Consider the following 25,533-nt stretch of genomic DNA (forward strand, 5'->3'; position numbering starts at 1 on the left):
TCGTTTCCCCACCGATCTGGACGTCCTTGGCCTCCATGATCCCATGATCTCTCACGTTTGGATTTTTTCCTGTGGGGATTTGTTGAGGAAAATGTTTTCAAAGAGAACCCATTGAACATTCCCGAACTCAAAGATGTTGTAGAGATCTTTATTTCCAAGAATCTCACGTGAAACACTTTCGTCTGCAATGAGAAACGATTCTATACGTATCGGTAAGTGTGTCGAACTCAGAGGAGGACATTTCGAACATTTGTCACAGTCAAACAAAACTTTATGAGTTCCTTTATGTATCAGATAAATGATATTGCTCGTAGCATATTTAATGAACAATTAAAATTGGGTGCATTTCTGTGACTTACTACATACAGTCATGGCCAAAAATATTGGCACCCTTGCACCTTTTTCAAATAATGCGCCATTTCTTGCAGAAAATTGTTGAAATAAAAAAATCTTTTGGTTTCCACATTTGTATTTCTTTGGTTTGCAGTGGAAAAAACCAAGGAAAGCTGAAAAAATCAGTAATTCTTAGCTTATTCCACACATAAATCCTAAAATGGCCTGAACAATATTTTTGGCCATCACTGTATACATATACACATATATTATCTCTTGTGAGTTCAAAGTGTGTAATAAACCTCCAGGTTCACCTGAGATGTGCAGGAGTAGAGCTGCTCCACATGAAGATGGAGTAACACCCTCTGGTGACTCTTCCTCGTGATCTCCTGAAGTACAGAATGATGATGTCGAATCACATTCCGTTACAGGTCCACGTGAAGGTTGATCCAGACATCTGTAGAGACCAGAATCTCTCTTTTCCACCTTGCTGATTTGAAGATCCCCGTTTGATAAAATCTTATGACGATGGTTCAGCTTTGTTTTTTGTTTTTGATCACAGTCGATATCGTAGCAATTGGTACGAGAACAACTGATCTGCTGCTCAACCACCCCGTCCACATCTGCATCCCTCATCCACCGTACCCAGGTAGATCCCCGAATCCCGCAATCACACGGTAGGTTCGCACAGGTGTGCTCGTATACACTCAGCACGGTAATTCCGGGCTGCACCGAGCAGGTGGACTGTCCAAGGATCAACATCAAAACCAGCAGCGAGTCCCTCATCCTCGATCCGTTTACTAACACTGCAGCAGAATCACTGAACTCGAACCACAAAATTATTTTACTTCTGCACCGTGATGTGTCCAACAGATGGTCATGATGTGTCCTGGTGCTTCAAGATAAAATGGTTTAATGAGGAAGTGCAGACCACAAGTTGCACAAAACTTTCTAAACTGAATGTTTCACAAACGTTCCATTCTAAATTCTGACATTTATTTGTTGGGAAATGTCTCCCTGGCAATACAGAGTAACAGAACATAAAACATTAACTCAATCAAATTTACGTGAGTAATATTGTTTAACATGAAAGGATAACTGTGTTCATTCTCATCCAAAGAGCAAATGGTCAACCATCGCTTGGTTCTCCGTGGAACGAACGCCGGGGGAGGAGCGAATACGCAGCCGGGGGAGGAGCGACCACGCAGCCGGGGGAGGAGCGAATACGCAGCCGGGGGAGGAGCGAACACGCAGCCGGGGGAGGAGCGACCTCGCAGCCGGGGGAGGAGAAGAGCGAAAACAGTTTACAGTTTGTATGTTTCATCTTCAATACCTTACCCTTTCTCTATTTTCTATTTGTATTTTGTTTTATTCCATTATTGTTATTAATTTGCCACATTTTTATTTGCAGAAATAGAGTTCATGGACAACCCAGAAATCTGGCTGAATTTTGTGAAATTGCATGCCAACACCACCCATCGAATGCTCTGGGGTTGTGTTCAGTTACCCAGCAGATGGTAGCGCTTGCCAACCCAGCCGGTTCCAAGTCAGGTCCTTATCAATGGTTTCAAATGGAGTGACAGTTGAGTGCTGAAGTCACTTGGCGAGCACTCTCCAAGAAACTTGGTAACTGAACACACCCCTGCTCCACAAAGTTGAGCTCCGACACCCCTGCCTGTTTTGGACGGAATCTTTCGATTAAACATACAAATAAACAAGAAAGACGTCGTCGTGCAAAGCACGAGACTTATGAAATCCAAAGAAAAAATAGTTGCCATGGAAACATTAATTTGGAAATTTCAAAAAATCGTCCTATCAAATGTTGTACATGATTGAAATATTACACACGAGCAAAGGTACCCATTCCCAGTGACTGTTAATCGATCAATTTTAATAACTACATGGACTTTAAACGGTTAATTGTGCTGCACTCTTGGTTTCACTCAGAGCCAAAGCTCTAATATACTGATACCACCCACCACAAAATGGTGGTGCAACATTGGGTGGCGGAGGTTGGATTTGTCTAAAAAGAGGAAAAAATATAGCGATTTTAAATTGTTACTCCATGAAGATCCGTATCAAATCTACTTTAATCCAGATGTCCATATTGATTTTAAAGATTACTGGAAGGGACATCAGCGTGTGTGTGTGTGTGTGTGTGTGTGTGTGTGTGTGTGTGTGTGTGTGTGTGTGTGTGTCAGCTCTACTGCGAGCCTTAGCACATGTATATATATGTAAAAAAAAAACATATATATAATTATATTACAATGGAATGGGAAGGAAACCCACCAAGAGCATGGTGGAAGGACACAACAGAGGGAGGGAGAGCTACTACTTCCCTCTTTCTTTCTCTCTCTCCTTCTCTCTAACTCTGTCTCTCACCCTCTCTCACTAACTCTATCATGGCCCTGACTTTGTGAAAGCGGGGGTACACCATCCTGGATGTGGGGGATCTCTGGGTCGCTCCTGGGAGATCAATCAGTTGTCTCCATGCTGCGGGCTTGTTCAAGAGAACTGTCCGGGGTTGTACAACAACAACAACAACAACAACAACGAGGCTGAGTGAGCACACTCTTGAAGGCTCGAAAAATACAGTCAGTTGTTTAAATAGTTATTATGTTGGAATTGCTCCAAATCAGACCTTAAAAATTGATATGAATGGGACTGATTTTAAGCAACACTTCGCACATACACATAATAAATCTATTTTCTTAAAACCAATGGATTACTTTGAGATAATGGACATTGTAAGGTCACTGAAATTGAGTCATTCTGTTGGTCCTGATGAAATCAGTGCAAGTGTATTAAAGCAAAAGGAGGTAATGTTCTTAGTCCCCAAGGACAAATCTCTAACCTCTCACTATCTTTTGGTGTTTTTTCAACTCACTTAAAAGTCGCAAAAGTTATCCCAATATATATGAACAAGAAAGATGTCGTACATTGCATGATACTTGTGAAATCCAAATAAACAATTGTTGCCATGGAAACAGCAATTTCGTAATTTGGGAAATTTTATATATCAAGTGTATGTCAAATTTTTGTAACACTTTGATACATTTTCTAATTGCCACCGAATAAGTGCTTTACATGTTTTGGATGTTATTGACCTTGACCTTTGACTAATTTTGACCAGATTGTAGACACTACACATACATCTATCTATAATTCCAGTAATCTCTGTGTGTTTGTTTGTTTGTTTGTTTGTTTGTCTGTGACCGCTGTTTCTCGACAACCACGGGTCCGATATACTTTAAACTTGACAGGTATATTGCTGGGGACCCGAGGATGTGCCTTTTCAAGGTTTCATATTAATCGGACAATTACTTACCGAGCTATGTCCAAAAAACGATTCAACCAATCAGAGAGCAGCGAGCTATCGCGTGTGCCGAACGTGGCGAACACACTCTGCCTCGGATGGCACATTTGAGAGCGTATTCATTTATTTCCCGTCGGCAAACTATGTTGGCGCTATGTTGGCGTTAAACGATGTTTTAAAACTAATTAAAACCCCGGGGGGATTGTCACTGTACTCGCAAGCCGTTCGCCGTTCGCTTTGGCGTTGCGAATGGACCAAAACATTTCATGCACCAAACCATTTCATGTAAAGCGTTCGCCGTTCGCTTTGGCGTTGCGAATGGACCAAAACATTTCATGGACCAAACCATTTCATGTAAATAGAGGGGGGGATATAATTTTAGATATAGATATAGTACGGGCATGCCCTAGTACAAATAAGCTGCGTAAGTTTCATTCTGACATCTTGAAAAATTCCTGAGGTTTGGCAATAATGGAATCACAAAAACAAACATTTGATTATAATGGGGTGAAATTGTTGTCATGGACACCGTTTCCTCTTTGCCACGTGGGACTTGCCTCTTTGCCACGTGGGACTTGCCTCTTTGCCACGTGGGACTTGCCTCTTTGCCACGTGGGACTTGCCTCTTTGCCACGTGGGACTTGCCTCTTTGCCACGTGGGACTTGCCTCTTTGCCACGTGGGACTTGCCTCTTTGCCACGTGGGACTTGCCTCTTTGCCACGTGGGACTTGCCTCTTTGCCACGTGGGACTTGCCTCTTTGCCAGGTGGGACTTGCCTCTTTGCCACGTGGGACTTGCCTCTTTGCCACGTGGAACTTGCCTCTTTGCCACGTGGGACTTTCCTCTTTGCCACGTGGGACTTGCCTCTTTGCCACGCGGGACTTGCCTCTTTGCCACGTGGAACTTGCCTCTTTGCCACGCGGGACTTGCCTCTTTGCCACGTGGGACTTGCCTCTTTGCCACGTGGGACTTTCCTCTTTGCCACGTGGGACTTGCCTCTTTGCCACGTGGGACTTGCCTCTTTGCCACGCGGGACTTGCCTCTTTGCCACGTGGGACTTGTCTCTTTACCACGTGACTCTTGCCTCTTTGCCACGCGGGACTTGCCTCTTTGCCACGTGGGACTTGCCTCTTTGCCACGCGGGACTTGCCTCTTTACCACGTGTGACTTGCCTCTTTGCCACGCGGGACTTGCCTCTTTGCCACGTGGGACTTGCCTCTTTACCACGTGGGACTTGCCTCTTTGCCACGTAGGACTTGCCTCTTTACCACGTGTGACTTGCCTCTTTGCCACGTGGGACTTGCCTCTTTACCACATGTGACCTGCCTCTTTGCCACGTGGGACTTGCCTCTTTGCCATGTGAGACTTTCCTCTTTGCCACGTGGGACTTGCCTCTTTGCCATGTGAGACTTTCCTCTTTGCCACATGGGACTTGCCTCTTTACCACATGTGACCTGCCTCTTTGCCACGTGAGACTTGCCTCTTTGCCACATGTGACTTGCCTCTTTGCCACGTGGGACTTGCCTCTTTGCCACGTGAGACTTGCCTCGTTGCCACGTGAGACTTGCCTCTTTGCCACATGGGACTTGCCTCTTTACCACATGTGACCTGCCTCTTTGCCACGTGGGACTTGCCTCTTTACCACGTGAGACTTGCCTCTTTGCCACGTGAGACTTGCCTCTTTGCCACATGGGACTTGTCTCTTTGCCACGTGGGACTTGCCTCTTTACCATATGTGACCTGCCTCTTTGCCACGTGGGACTTGCCTTTTTACCACGTGGGACTTGCCTCTTTGCCACGTGGGACTTGCCTCTTTGCCACGTGGGACTTGCCTCTTTACCACGTGTGGCTTGCCTCTTTACCACGTGAGACTTGCCTCTTTGCCACATGGGACTTGTCTCTTTGCCACGTGGGACTTGCCTCTTTACCACATGTGACCTGCCTCTTTGCCACGTGGGACATGCCTCTTTGCCACGTGAGACTTGCCTCTTTGCCACGTGGGACTTGCCTCTTTACCACGTGAGACTTGCCTCTTTGCCACGTGGGACTTGCCTCTTTGCCACGTGAGACTTGCCTCTTTGCCACGTGGGCCTTGCCTCTTTACCACATGTGACCTGCCTCTTTGCCACGTGGGACTTGCCTCTTTGCCACGTCAGACTTGCCTCTTTGCCACGTGGGACATGCCTCTTTACCACGTGTGACTTGCCTCTTTGCCACGTGAGACTTGCCTCTTTTCCACGTGAGACTTGCCCCTTTGTCACGTGGGACTTACCTCTTTGCCACGTGGGACTTGCCTCTTTACCACGTGGGACTTGCCTCTTTGCCACGTGGGACTTGCCTCTTTGCCACGTGGGGCTTGCCTCTTTACCACTGGCTGGGGCAGGGTATACTGGATAAACAAGATGAACATCACTTGGGCTTTCAGGAAAGAAAACAGGGAATTTGTCGGAACTGCGTTTGTGGTGGATTAACAGGGGTAGAAAAGATTTGATTCAAGACTCGATTCTTTCCCAATGGAGTGTAATGTGGAAAGGTTTCCTAATGGAGGACCTTTTGATTATGACTGGTGATCCTCAAGTGTTATATTGCAGAAGCCCTCAGACAGAAGGTCTAACGGAGTCTTATATGGTCTTAGAAGGACTAAGGGTTATAATGGGGTCCACAGGGTTGACAGGGTCTCAGGATCCTAGCAGTCTTGAGGATTCTAGGGGTCTTAAGTGACCTAAAGGGTCTTCGGGTTATAAAGGGTATTTGAGGTCTAAAGGGTGTATATGGTTTTAGGGGGGAGGGGGGGGGGGTCAAAAGGGCCTTTTGGGTATTTGGGGCATTAGAGGTCTAAAGGGTCTTTAAGGGTCTTGGGATCTTAAGTGTCCTTGGGGTCTAAAGCGTATAAAGACCTTGAAGATGCAAACAATCCAAAAGACCCAAAATACCCCAAAGACTCTTAAATACCCCGGAGACCCAGAGGACCAAAAAGACACAAATAACCCAAAGGAGCTCGAGGACCCAAAAGACCCCAATAACCCAAAATACTCAAAATGACCCATATACCCTGATGAATCAGAAGACCCTGAAGACACAAAGACCTGAGAACCCAAATGACCCAGAGGACCAAAAATACCCCAAGGACAAATAAGACCCCGAGGACCAATAAGACCCTGAGGACTCCGAAGACCGAAAAGAAGAGTAATTTACATCTCTTCAAATTGGAATTGTAGACGGTGGCTTGCAAATTGAGCCTCAAGGGCGGTGTACAGAAGCGTTTAAAAAAAAAAAAATAAATACAAGGGACAGGGAGGTAAAATTCACTGCAAAGGAGATGCAGGGAGATGTGCGTGATGTGCAACGCGCACAGATTAAAAGGAGTGTTCATTTACATCTGTAGGATATCTATATATAAAACACAATAACAGTTTGTGTGTTTGTACAGATGTCTGTCCCCGTTCATAAGGGTAGGTTTTAAAGGCCAAGCTTTTAACACAAATGTGTGTTCACTACGGTCTATTTTGAGGATAAAACAAACTTTAAAAACTTGTTTTAATCGAGTGTTCAACCACTCCAGTGACCAACAAAACCGAAAACAGAAATCAAATCAAAGTTAAAATAAACCTGTGAGGCCACGCGAAGCAAACAGTGCATTTTCTCCAAAGGAATTCCTTTACAAAGTCACCATTCCCGATTTATAAGTAATCCGTGGTTCGTTTCATTACTCCCGCCAGGGAGTAATGCATTCGATCGTGTCCGTCCGTGTGTGTGTGTGTGTGTGTTTGTGAACAAGATATCTGGAAAAGTTCTGAACGGATTTGGATGAAAGTTGGTGGGATGAGTGCCCTTGGGATAAGAAGAATTGATTAGTTTTTGGTGAAGCTCGGGATATTATTCCAGATCCAGGAATTTTTTGAAGGATTTTTTACCATTGGAAGATCGGGCTCAGCAGCGGCCACCCATCGCGGGAGTATGCGCTCTACTGAGTGGCGTTCTAGTTTATTAATGTAATTTTTAAACTTTAATAAATGAAAAACTACAAACACAAAAACTTACCTTATTCTTCTCTGGACAGCTTTTGTCTTTCCAAATATCCACAGGTATCCACAGAACCGACGCAGGAAACGTGTCTCACGATGGTCTAAACCCAGCTCACGTTCCCTGTTAGTGAGTGAACAATCTCAATAGGCCGAAACAAAATACCGCCTTAAAAACCCAGTGATATGACAGTGGGCTGACCAAGATGGCGGACCGCCATTTTGGTAAGGCTATTTTTGGGGGGGGGGGGGGGGGGATGATCACCACATTATGAGCACTCAAGTGTATCAGTATTTAACAGTGACTTTTATTCTACACCACCAAGACCAGTGAGTGAAGTGGATTTCATTTGTTTGGCTGAACAAACGACGACAAAGAACAAACACTCTCTGCCTTTGCATTCCACACCATTTTCGAGGCTGTGACAGCTCAATGCCAATAAATCCTTCGTTCTTCACCATCAACAGCTGGAGAGACGACACGAAGGATGAATCATAAACCGACTTCAATTACAACATATAATTGTGTTTTAAATGTGAGTGAAATTTATTTTGTCCTTGTTTAAACACCATCATCACCTGGTTTAAATACCATCATGATCAACCAGCATATAGAAAGGAATCATCACCACAATTGGTGATCCCCGATAACTTTCAGACCCATATGACCCTTGATACCTCCAAAACCAAGTCGCAGGATGAAGAGTCGGCGACTGGCTTTGGAGTCCAGCTTGCCAATATGGTTTTCCCAGGAAAGATCATGACAGATAGTGAGACCCAAAAGCTTGAGTGACAGAACTTCTTTGAGAGGATTGTTGAGAAAGTAGATGGGGTTTTTTTCAGATGGTCTTTATGGAGAGACATTGTGAGAATGAGATTTGTCAGGATTGAAAGACATGTTCCACTTGTTTGACCAGAGATGTAGCGGCACACAGTGGAGTCGTCAGCAAAAAGATAGAGGATTTTCCAGAGAGTCTGAGAGATCATTGATGAAAACTAGAAAAAGCACAGGACGCAGAATACTGCCTTGAGGAGCTCCAGTCTGAACAGGAAGAGGAGATGAGTGGATTCCATTTAGAGCCACACGTTGACTAAGACAGGAGAAGAGGTCCGTGAGCCAAGCGTGGATATTTCCATGGATACCGTAAGAGGAGAGTTTGGTGAGCAGGGCGGGATGCCAGATCGTATCGAAGGCACGAGATATGTCAAGGGAGACAGCTCTGATTTCCTGTTTGGCATTGAGGACCTCCATCCATTGTTGAGAAAGCAGAAGCAGCATGTCCAGAGTAGAATGACCTGGTCTGAATCCAAATTGATGATCAGAGATCAAGCCATTGGAGAAGAGGAAGGATTTGATATCCGAAACAATGATGGATTCCATGACCTTGCTGGCGATTGGAAGCAGGCTGATTGGTCTGTAGTTGCAAGGATCTGTTTTTGCAAGGAGGGTGTGAAAGAGCAGCAGAGCAGGTTATTACGATACGTGAGTTGATGCCGTCCGGTCTAGTTGAAGAGTCAGAGTCGAGGATTGAAAGAACCTTCTCCACCTTTTCAGGTGAAGCATATACGGAGTCCAGGAGCAGATGGGTACGACAGGGAAGGAAGGATACCGAGACTGAGGGATTGGGAACTCAATATTTAGAAGCAAACACAGAATTGAGGCATTCAACAATAACAACATGCATTTTAAGGCCATTTTCCCTGCTAGAGTGGGGGTTAGCCTTGCGGTCCCCATGACAATCTTCTCCATTTTGCCCTATTTTCTGCATCTCTCCTTGTTAACCCCCTTGCCCGCATTTCTTCTTCCACCATCTTCAGCCAAGTCTTTCTCGGTCTTCCCCGTCCTCTACTTCCTTCTACATTCATTTCCATCACTCTTCTCAACCAGTCCCTTTCATCCTTCCTCAACACATGACCAAACCATCTCAACCTGTTCCTCTTCACAGCATCAATCACAGGCTCTATTCCCATAATCTTTCGCAATTCATCATTTGTCTTCCTCTCTCTCAACGATACTCTGCACATCCACCGAACCATTCGCATTTCCACCCTTTCCTGCCTTCGTTGCTGCTCTACATTCATTACCCATGTCTCGCTCCCATAAATCATAACACTTCTCACACATGCAGCGTACACCTTTCCCTTCAGCTTCAACGACACTCCCCTCCTCGTCAGCACGCCACTCAGTTCCCGAAACTTCTTCCATGCACATCTCACTCCAGCAACCGTTGCCGAGTCTGATCCACCTTCTCCATTCAGCATGTCTCCAAGGTAGCAAAATGTTTTCACACCTTCCAGCTTCACGCCGTCTCCAAGATCCAACTCAACATTTCCTCCATCTGCAGCTCCCTCGGTGCACACCTTACATTTGAATGTAGCTGCCACACTGGTTAATGACCCTCTCAGACCACTACATTTTTGATGAACCCACTCAGCACACATTGTACATTGAATGGAGTTCACTCCGACACCCTTCCTGCACACAGCACATGGCCACTTCCCAGTTCTTTCCACCTCACCACATGCTTTACCACTTGCCATCACCTTCGTCTTTCCTATATTCACCTTCAGACCTTTTGTCTCCATACATTCCTTACACTTGTTCATCTTTTCCTTCAGTCCATCCATACTTTCTGCAATCAACACGAGATCATCTGCATACAACTCCCACGGTAAACCCTCCCTTATGTTCTGAGCCAGCACCTCCATCACAGCTACAAATAGTAGTGGACTTAGTACCGACCCCTGATGCACTCCCACCTTAACCTCAAACTCACCACTGTTCCTGTCCTTCGTCCTTACAGCTGTGCGCGCTCTATTGTACATTGCCATCACTACTCTGATCAACCATTCCTCCACTCATAACTTCCTCAATGCCCATGTCAATACTTTGCGTGGAACCCTATCGAATGCTTTCTCCAGATCAACAAACCCAAGAAACAACTTCTTCCTCTTCTCCATGTACTTCTCCTGCAACTGCCTCACAATAAAGAGCGCGTCTGTCGTTCCTCTTCCTGGCATAAATCCAAACTGCATTTCGTCGATCTTCACCTTCTTCCTTATCCTCCTCTCCAACACTCTTTCGAATACCTTCATTCCATGCTCCAATAACTTTATCGCTCGGTACAAGCCACACTCCAGAGGGTCACCTTTCCCCTTGTATAGAGGGATGAGGGTACTCAGTTCCCAAGCCACTGGAATGTGGCCTTCTTTCACCACCAGATTACAAATCTCTGTCATTCTCTTCACACCCCAACTTCCTGCTGCCTTCAACATATCTCCCACAACTCCCGTCGGCCCTCCTGCTTTTCTACTCTTCATTGCTTTTATCGCTTCCTCAACTTCCTGCTCAGTTATCTTCTCTGCCGGTCCTAAAACTGGGTTACTCTCTATGTTTTCATCCCATTCATTCTCTGTATTCAACAGCATTTCCATATATCTCTTCCATCTTCCTTTAATTCCATCTGGGTCCACAACGATTTGTCCCACTTCATCCTTCAAGCAACTCACCCCCATCACATCACACCTCTCTTTCGCTATCTGCTTTGCAATCCTGAATACCGCTCTCTGACCCTCTTCCGAATCCAAGCGTTTTCCAGAACATTTTCCTACATGCCGCCTGCGCCTTTGCTACCTCTTTCTTTGCAGTCTTCTTGGCTGCCTTATAACTTTCATGCTCTGCTTTTTCTGCTCCCGTACCCTTCGCCTTCTGCCATTCCTTGAACTTCTTCCTCTTCTCGTCAATCCTCTTTCCAACTTTCTCATCCCACCACCATGTTTCCGAGTGACTCGGTGCTCCTTTTGTCCATCCACATACCTCACCAACGGCTCCCAACAGACTATCTTTCATTGACATCCAACCACGTTCAAGCTCAACCACATCATCCTCTACCATACTCAGCCTCTCTTTTAATGCCTCCCTTACTGTCACCTCTTTCAACCTCCACACCTTCATTCTCGGTTGGTACTTCACCCGCCGAGCTCTCCTCGCACCTTTCACCCTTACGTCGCAGACAACCAAGTGGTGCTGTGAAACAGCCTCCTCCCCCGGGATCACCTTTGTGTCCCGGAGGTGCCCCCTATCTCGCCTACGCACCATCAGGTAGTCAACGGTTGTCGTCGACCCACCTGACGTGTATGTTCATTGAGGCATTGAGGAATTGAGGCATTCATTGTTAATAAAATGATATATTTGTTTGTTGTCAATGTTAATAAAATGTTATATTTGTTTATTGTCACAGAAAACTTTTGGAACCACGTAAAAGAATAAGTTTACACACTCATGAGAATTCTTCAAAATAAAACCAGCAAAATCCTTTATTGTACAAATGTGCAGTTTTTTGTCCACAATGCATCAACAATATCAAACAAGTATTTTACAACAAATAAATGATTCACCAAATCTGATTTCGCAGCTATTTCCAGCCTTTAATGATACTAGGGCGTGCCCGCACGTACGTGCTTGCCCGTACGTGCGTGCAAAAAAACATGCGTGCAAACAACAACAACAAAAAAAAACTTTGAAACCACGTGGCAGTAACGACCACAGAACCCCCCCCTCTATTTACATGAAATGGTTTGGTCCATTGGCAACTTTGAAACCACGTGGCAGTAACGCCCACAGAACCCCCCCCCCCCTTCTATTTACATGAAATGGTTTGGTCCATTCGCAAAGCCAAAGCGAACGGCTTGCGAGTACGGTGACCATACCTTGGGAACCACTTGTCCGATTAATTTCAAACCTTGAAAAGGCACATCCTCGGGCCCCCAGCAATATACCTGGCAAGTTTCAAGTATATCGGACCGGTAGTTGTCGAGAAACAGCGGTCGCATACAGACAGACACACAGACACACACACACACACACACACACACACACAGAGATTGCTGGAATTATATAGAGATGAAGAGATAAGTAAGTTGTGGAATTTAGCAATATCTAAGACAAGTGTAAAAAGTTAAGTGTAAGTTAAAAAATGTAAATTAATTTTATCCGTGACGTAAACTTTAAAACATCAAATTGATATCCTCACACATTGGAGCGATTTCGGCAAATTATTGGAATAAATATCTTAATACTTGAATTCAATAATGAGGATAATAAAAAATATTTTCAACTAAAACTTTTTTTGGTGTTATTTGATTAAAAAAATAAAATAATGTTTTCATCCCTGAGAATATGTGCAGAAGTTCCTTGTTTGGTGAATGTGTAAAATATTGCGAGTTGAATGCATATTGGCCTGCGATTCAATTAAGAAGTTTGCCTGCTGGTTGCATCATTACTGGGGTGTGGCTGTGCTGCTGATGCAGTGCCCCCCAGTCGGCCAAAGCAGAGATTGGAAATTTGTTTGGAGTGCCGACGATAACTTGCATAGTCTTAGTAGGACACTGGGATCTTTAACGTCCAACTAATGCCGGTAGACTGCCCATTTTGACGTCCAAACGAGGGACGGCACACATGATGATGCCTCGGCCTGCCTGTGAATCAAACTCAGTTGGGTCGGGAGTCAAACTCGGGTTAGACAGTTCAGAGGCGAGTGCACATACCTCAAGGCTATCCTACCAGCCCCGTGGTGTATGGTGGTAGATGGATGGAGTGCAGAGAAAATCCTGAGGGAAGGTCATAGTGAAACGAAATGCAGTGTCTCACGGGCAGGTAAATCAGTAAACTCAAAATCCTCAATAATCTCCTCCATTTTTTTTACGACGTGGCCCATAAGGCAATGAATGCCGTCTGGAACAGCGTTTGTCTGTCTGTCCAGTGTATGTACGTATGTCGCTCACAACGGCCCACCAATCAGAGATGAGGATGTGGTCACATGACAAGGTCACTATACTCAGCAGATCCAAGCAAAAGGAGAACCTTTTGAATGCCTGGAATATGGGTGATGTGTAAAGTTTCAGGCCTCACAACAACAACTTGTGAAACAAGACCGAATGTCTAACAGTAGAGTGGCCAGGCTTGTTTGATACTTTAGTTGAAGAGAATAGTATGATCTGGGTGGGGATACCAGTTCGCAAATAATGTAAGTATTAATTTTTTTAAGTACTCCAAGTCTCTAAGCTGTCTGTCACCATGGAAGTGAAGAGACTGCATTGAGACACTGGTTTATTCTATATGTTTTGAGTCAACAATGAACCATACACCACTTCAATCCAGTAACTTTGCAGTCACAACAAAGGGATTGCAGTGTTACGATTATATTTACTGTATTGTTATTATTATTAATGTTATTATAATGAAAACAATACTGCTGGATTAAGGAACTTGGGCGAATTTGTCTGAAGTGGCCTGAAGGTGAGGCATGAAGGCATGAAGCCTAAGGCCTATACATACTGAGTCGTTGGAAGACCCGTAACGCCGATGCTTTCGATATCTGATGATCATTTTAACAATCGGTTTGTCTGTGTTTCACACTGAATGAAAAACGTAAAGGTGGAGCGTGGTGTTTGTGGTATATGACAAGTCATGACAAGGTACAGAAATCAAAATGGCGGTGTGTGGAGTCAGCCGTTGTACACGGTAATGACATCACAGACGTAATCACATCACCCCTGTCATGTGACCAGATCCTCAGCTCTGATTGGTGAACGTTTGTGGGGTACATACATACATACGGACAGGCTAACACTGTTCTAGATGGCTTTGCCTTATGGGCTTCGCCATAAAAACACAACGAGCATGCTTTGATTGTGTTCGAGTGGTGATCCGACCAGGATTGTAACGAAAGCCAAGAAACTGCTTCAGCAGAACTGATGACTTATGTACAGTATGGTAGGTGATGATGATTATCATTACAATATTGTTATTGTTCTTCAATGATGATTATTGTTATTATTACAATAAGCAAGTGCTCCCCACGGGAGTGGCTGCAGGGGAGGGGTCATGTTATCATCTATTATTATTAATACCATAGCAGAGTATTCTCCCCGCCCCCTAAAGGTGATTTAGTTCCAAAGGTGCAACACCTCCTTCTGAGCTCCCTTTATTTGGGTGGTGTATAGACAACAAACCACTGCCTCGATCTCTCCGGAAAATAAAAATAACCTGGGTTACATACATGAAGCAAACACATGCATACTGTCTATGTGCATATACAATACATTGTGGTTATATAACTCGGATGATACCAATTACTCCCCCTCTGTCCCCCAAAGGAATCAAATGCCAGGAGGAGCGGGATTATTATTATTTTTCTTCAAAATGTGATGGAATCACATAAAACTTCAGGAAACACACCTTTATGGTGTCCTGAGTAATCCTTGACAGTTTCAGTTTCCTCGGTCAAATCCTCTCGGAGGAGTAGGTGAAACATACAACATACAAACTTTACCATAGTTTACTTTTACAACATACAAGTTTACTTTTTGAATCCCACTGATAGGTCATAACTGGATCTGGACCGGATCTAAAATCTAATCGTCTTGTTCTTGTCACTTACCCAACCCGCACACCAGATTTTGTCATACGCTTTCCACAACTCGGAAATATCATGCTATACATCATTTTTTGCTCCATCGCTCTGGTGAAGAATCACTTTATAAATTCTCGTATCCGGATCCAGATTTGGATCATCACCAAAATTGAATCAATTCATCCTCGTCACACAACCAACCTGTACACCAAGTTTCATCCGAATCCGTCCACATTTTTTGAGATATCCTGCTCACAGTCAAACAGACGGGTGAAAGCATAACCAACATCCACTTTCGGGGGTGGAGGTAATAACAAATGGCTTCCAAAAAAACAAAAAAACTACAAGTTGAAGAATCTTTGTTTCAACACGGACACGATTTACTCGCATAAAGAGATTGTTTTTCGACTATAAATCACTTTTGTCGTGGTGTGTACAGGATTTCCTTCCGCTATGCAAATCTTGTAACTCCTCTATCAAACTCAATTACAGCGTAGGATGGTTCATCATCTACTAACTCTGTCGGCTGTGCATCAGGTACCTTCTTCCCATCTCCAGGATAAAAGGTAAGGCTGTATATACAAGGCGCCGAGCACTTTTCCGCAGCTTTTCGGAAGGAAACGTTTTCTGCAAACAAAGAAAAGAAAGAAGTTTTTACTCCAGCTGCATGATTCTTTGTTTTCTCTGTGTCACAGACAAACTGTCACATAATATATTTACAATCCAGCTGGAAGGAGCCCATCCATATTTCATTGTACATCAATCAAGACTCATTTAAGAACTTCAATTGCCACAGTTATGAGACTATAACATCTCCCTGTTAAGGAATTAAGGAATATACACAAAGTTGAATAGAACCCTCTTTCTTCCATCTGCACAATGCCCCCCCATCACCGTCACTGTCCATCAGGCATACACTTGTGCTTTAAAATGAGTTTGTCAGAGAGGGGAAGGTAAGCAAGGGAGGGACAGAGGTGTAAATAAATATAACAAGCGTTACGCCTAGTAGTGCAGCGGCATAGCAAACCAATTGTGCATTTTGTGATGGAAGCACCAAATTTGGCAGAATGATAGAATATTATATGGAGAACATTTTCAGATATGGAACCACTTTGGAATTCACCCCAATGTGGCCGCCATATTGGATTTCAAAATGGCGGCTTAAAAATCTTTAATTACAAATATTTCTGGTTCTATACCAGCTACAGCCTTGATTTTAGTGTCTGGATGTACAAACTTGAGGTCAAGGAATTGAATGGTTCTACTTAGAAGTTGATTTACTGACGCCATATTGGATGATGACATCATTGAGTGGCTTGGATCTGTCTACCAGACGTTCCTTCTCAAATGAATGGAACTGATCTCTCCCAATCTGTAAAGCTGTACGCACAGTATCTACAACAGCTGGGCCCAAGATCTCCAGTGTGCCCAGGACCAGCAAATCTGTGCTTTCTTCTTCAAAGGGGCTGCCCATCTCTTCGATGACTGTTGTCAGCGCACGGACATCTTGGACGAACTTCTTCTGCACACTGTCGGTTTGCTCATGGTGGTGGGTGTGCTCTCCCCTTTGGCGCAGTTGCTGTGAGGTCTCAAATTCTGTGATGACCCGAGCAACTTCGGGGCCAGCCACCATCCACCGTCGAAGGGCACTTGGATTTTCAGTTAGGCCCACTGCCCCGCCATCGCCTTTGACCGTGGCATTGTTTTGTTCATGAGCCTGGTCTAGGGAGATGGCGGAGAAAGCATGCCTAGTCTTCTTGGATGTGAGGTGCCCCGCATGGAACTTGGCAGCAACATCTGGGTGTTTCTCTGCAATGCCAACCATGTCCCTGATGTGGACTGGTAACCAGCGAGCATAGTGGATATGACCCAATGCAGCGAACCATGCAGCTAGCTCTGGTAGGGTGTCCATGTACAGCGTGAAGTTGGACTCTCTCAGTGAACGTATGTAGAGGAGTACACAGAGCTCCAGGTTAAGTACAGTGGCCCAGTACTGAAACTGTGGACATGCCGCTGCTCTCTGGTCACACCATGCCCCGAACTCCAATGGTTCCTCATCTCTTGCAGTTGCTCTTTCGTTGTATATGTCATATGCACGATGCTGCAGTATGTGTAGGGCAGCAACAGTTACTTGGTGGGCGCGTCTTGTACGGCTGACGTGAGCTGCACGCAAGAAGGAGTCTGCTGTGCCAGCTGTTGCTATCTCTGCCTGAACCAATGCCTGTGTCCAACCGCTGTCTTGCAGCCAGTCTCCCGCTGTCTTCAAAGCTGCCATCTCTGTGTGTAGACCACCCAGCATGACCACAAAGAGATCTTCACCATGTGTGTCTGGCCAGTTCCATTGCACCTGCTTGGCGATCGCATAAAGTGGTTGGTCCAGTGTGACGACGGGTATCTGTCCAGGGTTTAGCTCATTGATCGCTGCTTTCACGACATCCATGGCATGGCGGATCATTGCCACTGAGTGGGCTTGGTCATGGAAGAGGGGAAGCAAGGCAGTGGGTGTGACTGTGATACTAGTATCCTTGGCCGATTGGTTCTCTGCGTGATGTGCAGCCCAAGAAATGTTTCCTGGATTCTGTGTGTCACCACTGTCACATGCATCCTTCACAGTCTGGAGCCACCTCTTCTCTTTATCCAGTTCAGCTTGTGCAGGATTCCTCTGCAGCGACGCCTGGGTTCCAGCTGGTACAGGGTGGCTTTTGGCAAGTGAACTAACTGGTTGTACATCTGTGTAATACCGTGGAAGGTCCTCCACAGTCTTGACATTTGAGACACCCCCGATGATGACAATACCTCGGTCTGTGCCTTGATTGTCATAGTCTGGATGTTGTATCAATGAAATACCAGTTCCGTGGAAGGAGTCGTGTGCTGTCGTGGAACTGGGATTGTGGTCTATATTATCCACAGCTGATGTGGTGAACACTCCACCGCGGAGCTTTGGGGGACAGACCACCTTCTCCGCCCGAAAGCGCTGACAGACCCCGTTCCCCAGCTCTGCAGAGATCCGTAGCACTCTATCATAGGCAATGCTGATCCCTAGTCCAGATAATGTGTCAACCAGTTCCCTCTTTCTCGTATGGGCATGAAGCATCAAGCCAAGATATATTGGCAAAGGAGTCTCTTGACGAATGCTGTGTCGTACGTCTGTGCCTGCACCTCTCCTCTCATGCTTCACACTGTTGTATTTGAGAAGTTGAGCTATTGTCACAGACGCCGATGCCGATGACTGACATGCCTGATCTTTGATGCCTGCGCCCTCTAAAATCATGGAGACCATTGTCAGCAGCAGTTGTGGCACAGACTCTTCTTGACATTTGTTTGAGAAGGACCCATTGAAAGGCTGAGATGACTGGAACATATCCTTCCTTATAATCCCTGCAGCTCATGCCAGGTGCACAACATCACTGTCAATATCATGTTGACATGCCTTGGCTAATGCACTGCCAATGTCTTCCTGAAACACCAGCAGGACATCTCTTCCCTGCCTGTGCTCCTGCAGATCAGGGAAGTGTGCCAGGATACGCTCCTTGAGTCTGGTTGTATGGACTCATGTTTCCAGCACAACTCCGAACTGTTCCATTCTCATTGTGTAGAGCTTGGTGAGGTCTGCCATCTTGAATACAGGAGCAGTGTCTTCTTCTTTAGCAGTTTCCTCTATGTACGTTACCAGTTCAGCAAGGACTATTGCTGAAATGACATCTACCGTGCTCTGGCTTTGCTCAGCAAGCTTTTTTGCTGCCCTCACGCGGTTGTATAGGGATGTCAAACATTTCTTATGGTACTTGGCCTCTCTTGCGACCATGTCCCCAGCACTCAGTTGGGCTAACAAAGTGGTATCCTGAAGAAACTCTGCAGCCTTGCGAACGTGTTTATCTTGTTCCAATGTTGCTGCTTGATGAAACTCCAAACCAAGCTCTTGCTGGCAGAAGAAGCACAAATTGTCGCATATGCTATCAACACAAGCTGCCTGAGACCTAGTAAGCTTGTACTTATCTGTGATTGTACTGGGGATAGGGCTTCCCTCTGAATGACTTCTCTTCTGTACCCGCTGTAGTTTGGTAGTGTTATATTTCACCCTGCATGACTTGTGCCACTTGGCTTGGTGGGCAGCTAGAGTGGCAGCTATCCCTTGGCCTTCATCCAGTCGTTGCAAGTCCACGTCTTGTGGCAGCTTGCCTAGTTTATTGAATGCTGATAGATTGTCTTCAAGTGTCTTGTATCCAGCACCTGCATCAGTTCTTTTCGTGACAGCAGGACACTGTAGGGACTCTCCTATATCAACTTGACACAGAACACAGAGTTCCCAGTCCAGTGGCGTCTTTGGCGTTGAAGTTACATGCTTGGTAACATGAACTAACTTGAACTGCTTCGACATGATTGAAACCTGGATGGAGCAAACAAACAAAAAAGTCGTTTAATTAGGGGTTAATCAACGGACCAGCATGTTTTATCTACAGGACAATACACGACCCCCCCTGAAATTTGACACCAAATGACCTCTTTTAGGGGTATTTTTGGCCGAAATTTTCAAATTTTTCACTCCCCAGACCCCTAGATGTTCCCTTGAGCTCAGAATCGCCGCTGTAATGTGTCTACTGATGTTAGAAAAGATATAGGGTGAATGGGGCAATAATTGTGCCTGTAGGATTTGTTTCCGCCACCCCCCCAAGGGTTACAGATTTTTAAAGCCGCCATTTTGAAATCCAATATGGCGGCGACCTTGGGTGAATTTCAAAGTGGTTCCATATCTGAAAATGTTCTAAATATAACATTCTATCATTGTGCCAAATTTGGTGCTTCCATCACAAAATGCACAATTCTTCTTAAATTTTTGCTATGCCGCTGCACTATAGGTCCCACGTCGGTGAAGTGATGTGAGTTGACAAAGTGGAAGACGCAAGGCGGCCATCTTGGATTTTGACGTGGCGACCCAATTTTCAACAGCGTTCTCCCTTGTGCCTAGATACACCCACACACCAGATTAGACGTGAGTAGTTCGTTTATATTTCAAGAAATTTCGCTCACAAGGTTCAGACATATATATGGTGGCGGCCATTTTGGATTTTGACGTGGCGACCCAATTTTCAATAGCGTTCTCCCTTATGCTTAGATACACCCACACACCAGATTAGAAGTTGGTACTTCGCTTAAGCACGTCCGCACGGACGCACGCACGCACGGACGGACGGACGGACGCACACACGGACGGAGGGGAAACCATAGTCTCCCTTTCGCTCCGCGGTGCGACGGGGGACAACTAGAGACTTCATAGAACACCTTGCAATCACGTTTTGTATCCCATTTTTTTTTAGTGATTCTTCATCATTGAGTGATAGAGCTAAAAACGATAGACATTATATAACATGATATCTCAAAACGTTTTGGATAGGTGGACTAAACTTGGTGGACAGTTTGGGTGTGCGACAAGGAAAAATTGATTTGATTTTGGGAAAATATCTGGATCTCAGTTTTTTGTTTTTTATTTTATCTCACCTGGAATGAACTTATGCGATGGCGCGTTGTCTGTCCGTCTGTCAGTCCATAAACACTTGAAACTTCTTCTCCGAAACCGCTGATGTGATTGCGACCAAATTTGGCACAAATTATATTTGTTGTGTTGTGACTAAAGTTTGTTTAAGGCTTTAAAAAAAATCGGGGTCTAAGGGGATTTACCGGGGTCAAAGTGGATCCAGGTTTGAACCCCCAAAATAGGAATTTGCTTTTTCCCCTGATACTACAAACACTATTTCAATGAAACTTTACCACAACCTTCTCCACCCGTGATGTGCCAAAGTATGTTCACGGCATTTAAAAAAATCTGTCCCTTTAGGGGTCTATGGGAGGGGGGGGGGGTAGGGGGTTGCCCCCAAAATAGATATTTTTTTTCTTGTTTGTTTAAAGTCTTATGATTATGTTTGTATGATTCTACATGCTGCCCTGTCTTCCAGCAACCATTGAAATTGGTTTAAAATCCCCATAGTCGGTGCAGTATGCTGTTTATTCTACCAGGTGTGTGCCAGGGGTATTGCCCCTATGTTTAAACTGATTCTTCACCTTTGAGAGGTGAGGCTAAAACGATATATAACAATATCTTAAAAAGTTGTGCACGAGTTATGACACATCTTGGTGTACGAGTTGGGTTGTGACAAGAACAAGCCGATTTGATTTTGGGTCAGGTCCGGATCCAGATATGACCTATCAGTGGGATACAAAACAAACTGTTGAGCCTGGCGGGGGTATTGCCCTCTAGTTCAGGTGGAGGCCCAGCTATAGACTGTCATCCCGGTGTTTCACAGGCAGGGTGATGTATGAATGTGTGTGTGTGTGTGTGTGTGTGTGTGTGTGTGTGTGTCTGTGTCTGTGTGTGACGTCCCTCCGATGGATGTGAAACTGGGCGTCCCACCTGCCGGCATGGTGACATTAAAGATCTCACGTTGTCCTTCGTGAAGAGGAGGAGAGCTATCACCGGCATCGTGGTTTTTTACCAACACCGACATGTTTTTCCAATATGCAGTGTGAATCACAATAATGTTTCAACACTTTAAAGTGCTGTATTTCGTAGATACCATGATTAATTTGTATAAAATTTCTGCAAAATATAGTTAAGGCAGGCAATTAACTTTTTTTATAACTTTTTTTTAACAAAAAAATTAGCTTTAACAAACAAGCAATTAACTCAAACAAAATAACACTTTTTTTTGCAGGGGAACCACCGACTGATTGACATAGAAAATAATCAACTCCCATTTGAACAGAGGAAAAACATCTCAAAGTGTTTATCCATTATTTTGATTCGCCCTGTATATAAAGCTTTCGAACCACAAACTCACTGATTCACTCACTGATATCAATGACGAGTACCTTGAGGGTAAGGTAGAAAGTTAAAAATTTTCACACTGATTTCCTGTAACTCAAAGCCAATATCCCAGGAAACAAAAAACTCACAAAACCGTTGGCAAATGTCCAGAAACAAAAATATCGGCGAATAAAATTCGGTCAGTGCAGCCTCGCTCTGCTGAAGGCGGGTCACGTGACCCAAGACAATGGATCCGTCACTCTAACTGGTCGCTAGACAATGTTAACAATGAGCCTCTTTCACCTCTTATTTTATAACCTTTGCCGTACTTACATTAAAAATTTAAAAAAAATTCATTTGAATCACCAATTCTTGATTTACTCGAGTTATTTAGCTGCTTCCAGAATGCAACCACAATCCACTTCATCAAATGTATAAAGGTTATATTTATTATGTATGCACCCAAGTTGGTGCCTGCAGTGTGCAAACATGCCCCACTAGTAATAATATATCTCATCCTTCAAATGACAGAGAGCATGCGTGACATCCTTGGACATGAAAATTACATTTAATCCTTCCATGGTTTAAAAAAAAAAAACTTTTCTGTGTTATGCCATGTTTAATATTTGTCTTATGCATTTAACACTTTGTCCGGCCTGTCAGATAATAATAGCTTTTCGGTTGATTTGATTGTTCCACCAGTGATGTCTTCACAACATATTCCACATTTCTTGTCACCTTTCACTGCCTTGGGTTAAAGATTGCTGTAAAAAGAAGGAAAGTCATGAATTTATGTTGTAAAATGTGTATATTTTTTAAAAATTGAAAAATGGGAAAAGTCAGAAAAGCAGACGCGGCGGTGTAATGGTTAGACTTGGAGTGCTCGCTCTGAGTCTGGGGGGGGGGGGGGGGGGGGTAACAAAGCAAGACAGCAAACATTTGAAGACATGAATCAGATGACCCAAGACATAATTAAAATAAAGATAAAAAAACTGGACAAAGAAAGAAAAATGGACCCCATTGGGGGCAATGGAGTATGCCAGACGAAGTCATGAGAAAAGAAAGGGCGAAAACCTGGGAACAGATATTCTGAATAATGTGCCTTGATAAAGTTAATTTTAAACGGACAATACTAAATTCAGGGAAAAACTATTTAATCAGTCAGAAAATATTCACAGAGGAGGAACTCAGAATAAGAGATGAACAAAGTGACGAGGCAATAATAAATAATTTGTCACCTATAGATGGCGCACTACTACCAACACCAAAATGGAATGAGGGCACATACAGTCACGTGAAAAAGTAAGTACACCCCATGTAAAGTTTTGACTTTTTCAACATATTTCAACATACAGCTATTTGATCTTCATTTCAACAATATTGATAGATAAAGGTGATATAATATAACAAATATCATGAAACATTTACATTTTGTAGTTCATTGTATAATTTAAATAAACATAAATGCAAATTTCGCATGTGGAAAAAGTAAGTACACCCCGACATACATCACGACTTCAAATACCTAGAATTAGAATCAGGTGCACCAGCTCAGGTGCAAATGATTGGAACATCGTTAGAGAGGATCTTGGAGGAACCCGTCTTATTTAAACCTCAGACATTTCGTTTGGTTTGCTCTTTGTTGTTGAAGTGTGCGGCGTCACCATGCCTAGACCAAAAGAGCTCTCTTAGGCCTTCAGAAAGAAGGTTACAGATGCCTATGAGTCTGGGAAGGGATATAAAAAGATCTCCAAACAATTTGAAATCAATCATTCGACTGTCCGGAAGATCATCTACAAGTGGAGAAGATTCCAAACAACTGCCAACTTGTTCAGGCCAGGCCGCCCCAGCAAGTTCAGCCCGAGAGCAGACCGCAAGATGCTGAAAGAAGTCCCTAAGAACCCCAGATGTCATCACGGGACCTACAGGTAGCTCTGGCCACTGTTGATGTCAAAGTGCACGCACCCACCATTAGAAAGAGGCTGCACAAATTTGATCTACATGGGAGGTGTGCCAGGAGGAAACCTTTGCTGTCCAGAAAGAACATCAGGACAAGACTAAAGTTTGCCAATGAACACCTAGGCAAAGACCAGCACTTCTGGACCAATGTACTCTGGAGAGATGAGTCAAAGGTAGAGCTATTTGGCCACAGTACCAGAAGACATGTTTGGTGAAAACCAAAGACAGCATTTGACCAGAAGAACCTGATAGCAACTGTAAAGCATGGTGGTGGAAATATTATGGTTTGGAGCAGCTTTGCTGCATCAGGGCCTGGGCAGCTCACCATCATAGAATCCACTATGAATTCTTCATTGTACCAGAGGGTGCTTGAGGATAATGTGAGGCCATCTGGTGGAAAGTTGAAGCTCAACCGAAGGTGGACCTTGCTACATGACAATGACCCTAAACATACCAGTAAATCCACCAAGGAATGCCTGAAAAGAAAGAAATGGAGGGTTCTGGAATGGCCAAGTCAAAGCCCGGATCCAAATCCCATCGAGATGTTGTGGGGGGATTTGAAACGAGCTGTGCATGCAAGAAACCCCTCAAACATCGCACAGCTGAAAGAATTCTGCATGGAGGAGTGGGCAAACATTTCTCCCAGTCGATGTCAGAGACTGGTAGACAGTTATAAGAAATGCTTACTTGAGGTTGTTTCTGCCAAAGGGGGCAATACCACCTATTGGAGCCAAGGGTGTACTTACTTTTTCCACATGCGAAATTTGCATTTATATTTATTTAAATTATACAATGGACTACAAAATGTAAATGTTTCATGATATTTGTTATATTATATCACCTTTATCTATCAATATTGTTGAAATAAAGATCAAATAGCTGTATGTTGAAATATGTTGAAAAAGTCAAAACTTTACATGGGGTGTACTTACTTTTTCACGTGACTGTACATGTGGGCTGCGATTCCCAGAGTACAAACTCCCAAATAAAAGGAGCAATGACAGAACTTACTGGTGTTGATAAGGAAATATAAAAGGAAGAGAGGAGAACAGAAGCAGATGGGATTTCAAGTTTAATTACAATAACAGAGACAAAGATTGAGCAACAGATTGGAGAATTGAATCAGGAAACAAAATTGGAAACTCCACAACGGGAAAAAAAGATTGACAATCATAAATGCTGTCGGAACATCTCGAGAGGAAGAACAACTCAAAGTTACTAACTCAGCTCAAATAGCATCCATGCAAACAAAACAAATAAGGGCAACAAAGATAGACTTCAATGAGGAGAATAATGGACAACAACAGAATGAAGAAGAGGAAGAGGTGGATGACAACAAACAGCATTCCTTGAAGAGGATTTGGGTAATAAAACAGAGGAAATCGGGCTAATATCACCCAGGCAAAGACCACAACTTCACCAAATAAGAACGACAAACAACTGAAGATACAAGCAAGGAAAGTAAACCAAGTAGTCACTAAAATGCTCTCCATCATCTAATCTGAGAGAAATTAACAATGTGAATTTTGCAGCAGCTCCGTATGTCCAAGAGAAAACAAGCATTCTGAGTATTGCGCTGCAATACATGTCCCCTACCGGCAGTCTGTCGTCCGGAAAACTGTTGGGGAAATTACACGTATTGCACTGTGTGAATTATATAATTACCAACTCACGGTCTGAGGTAACTC

At 44.1% G+C, this 25,533-nt stretch overlaps 2 protein-coding genes across 3 annotated transcripts in view; both read right to left on the minus strand.

The window, feature by feature from the left end:
* The window catches only part of LOC137431025 (uncharacterized), a 36,031-nt gene extending 34,537 nt beyond the window's left edge, over window positions 1–1,494 (minus strand). The window contains exon 1 of the mRNA XM_078781330.1: window positions 648–1,494. Coding sequence (XP_078637456.1) covers window positions 648–1,119 — 472 coding nt within the window. The 5' untranslated portion in view covers window positions 1,120–1,494. The remainder of the gene's footprint in view (window positions 1–647) is intronic.
* Window positions 1,495–13,797: 12,303 nt separating this feature from the next.
* Window positions 13,798–25,533, minus strand: part of LOC137431026 (uncharacterized) — a 51,169-nt gene continuing 39,433 nt past the window's right edge. The window contains exon 8 of one of the 2 annotated variants that reach the window (XM_068121884.2): window positions 13,798–15,714. In XM_068121884.2, the coding sequence (XP_067977985.2) occupies window positions 15,539–15,714 (176 nt within the window). In that variant the 3' untranslated portion in view covers window positions 13,798–15,538. Of the gene's footprint in view, window positions 15,715–22,312; window positions 22,651–25,533 lie in introns of those variants that run through there. The other variant, XM_068121885.2, reaches the window with a different exon arrangement.

The sequence above is a fragment of the Myxine glutinosa genome, chromosome 7 (assembly GCF_964187855.1).
Source record: "Myxine glutinosa chromosome 7, kmMyxGlut1.1, whole genome shotgun sequence".
NCBI classification, from domain to species: Eukaryota; Metazoa; Chordata; class Myxini; order Myxiniformes; family Myxinidae; genus Myxine; species Myxine glutinosa.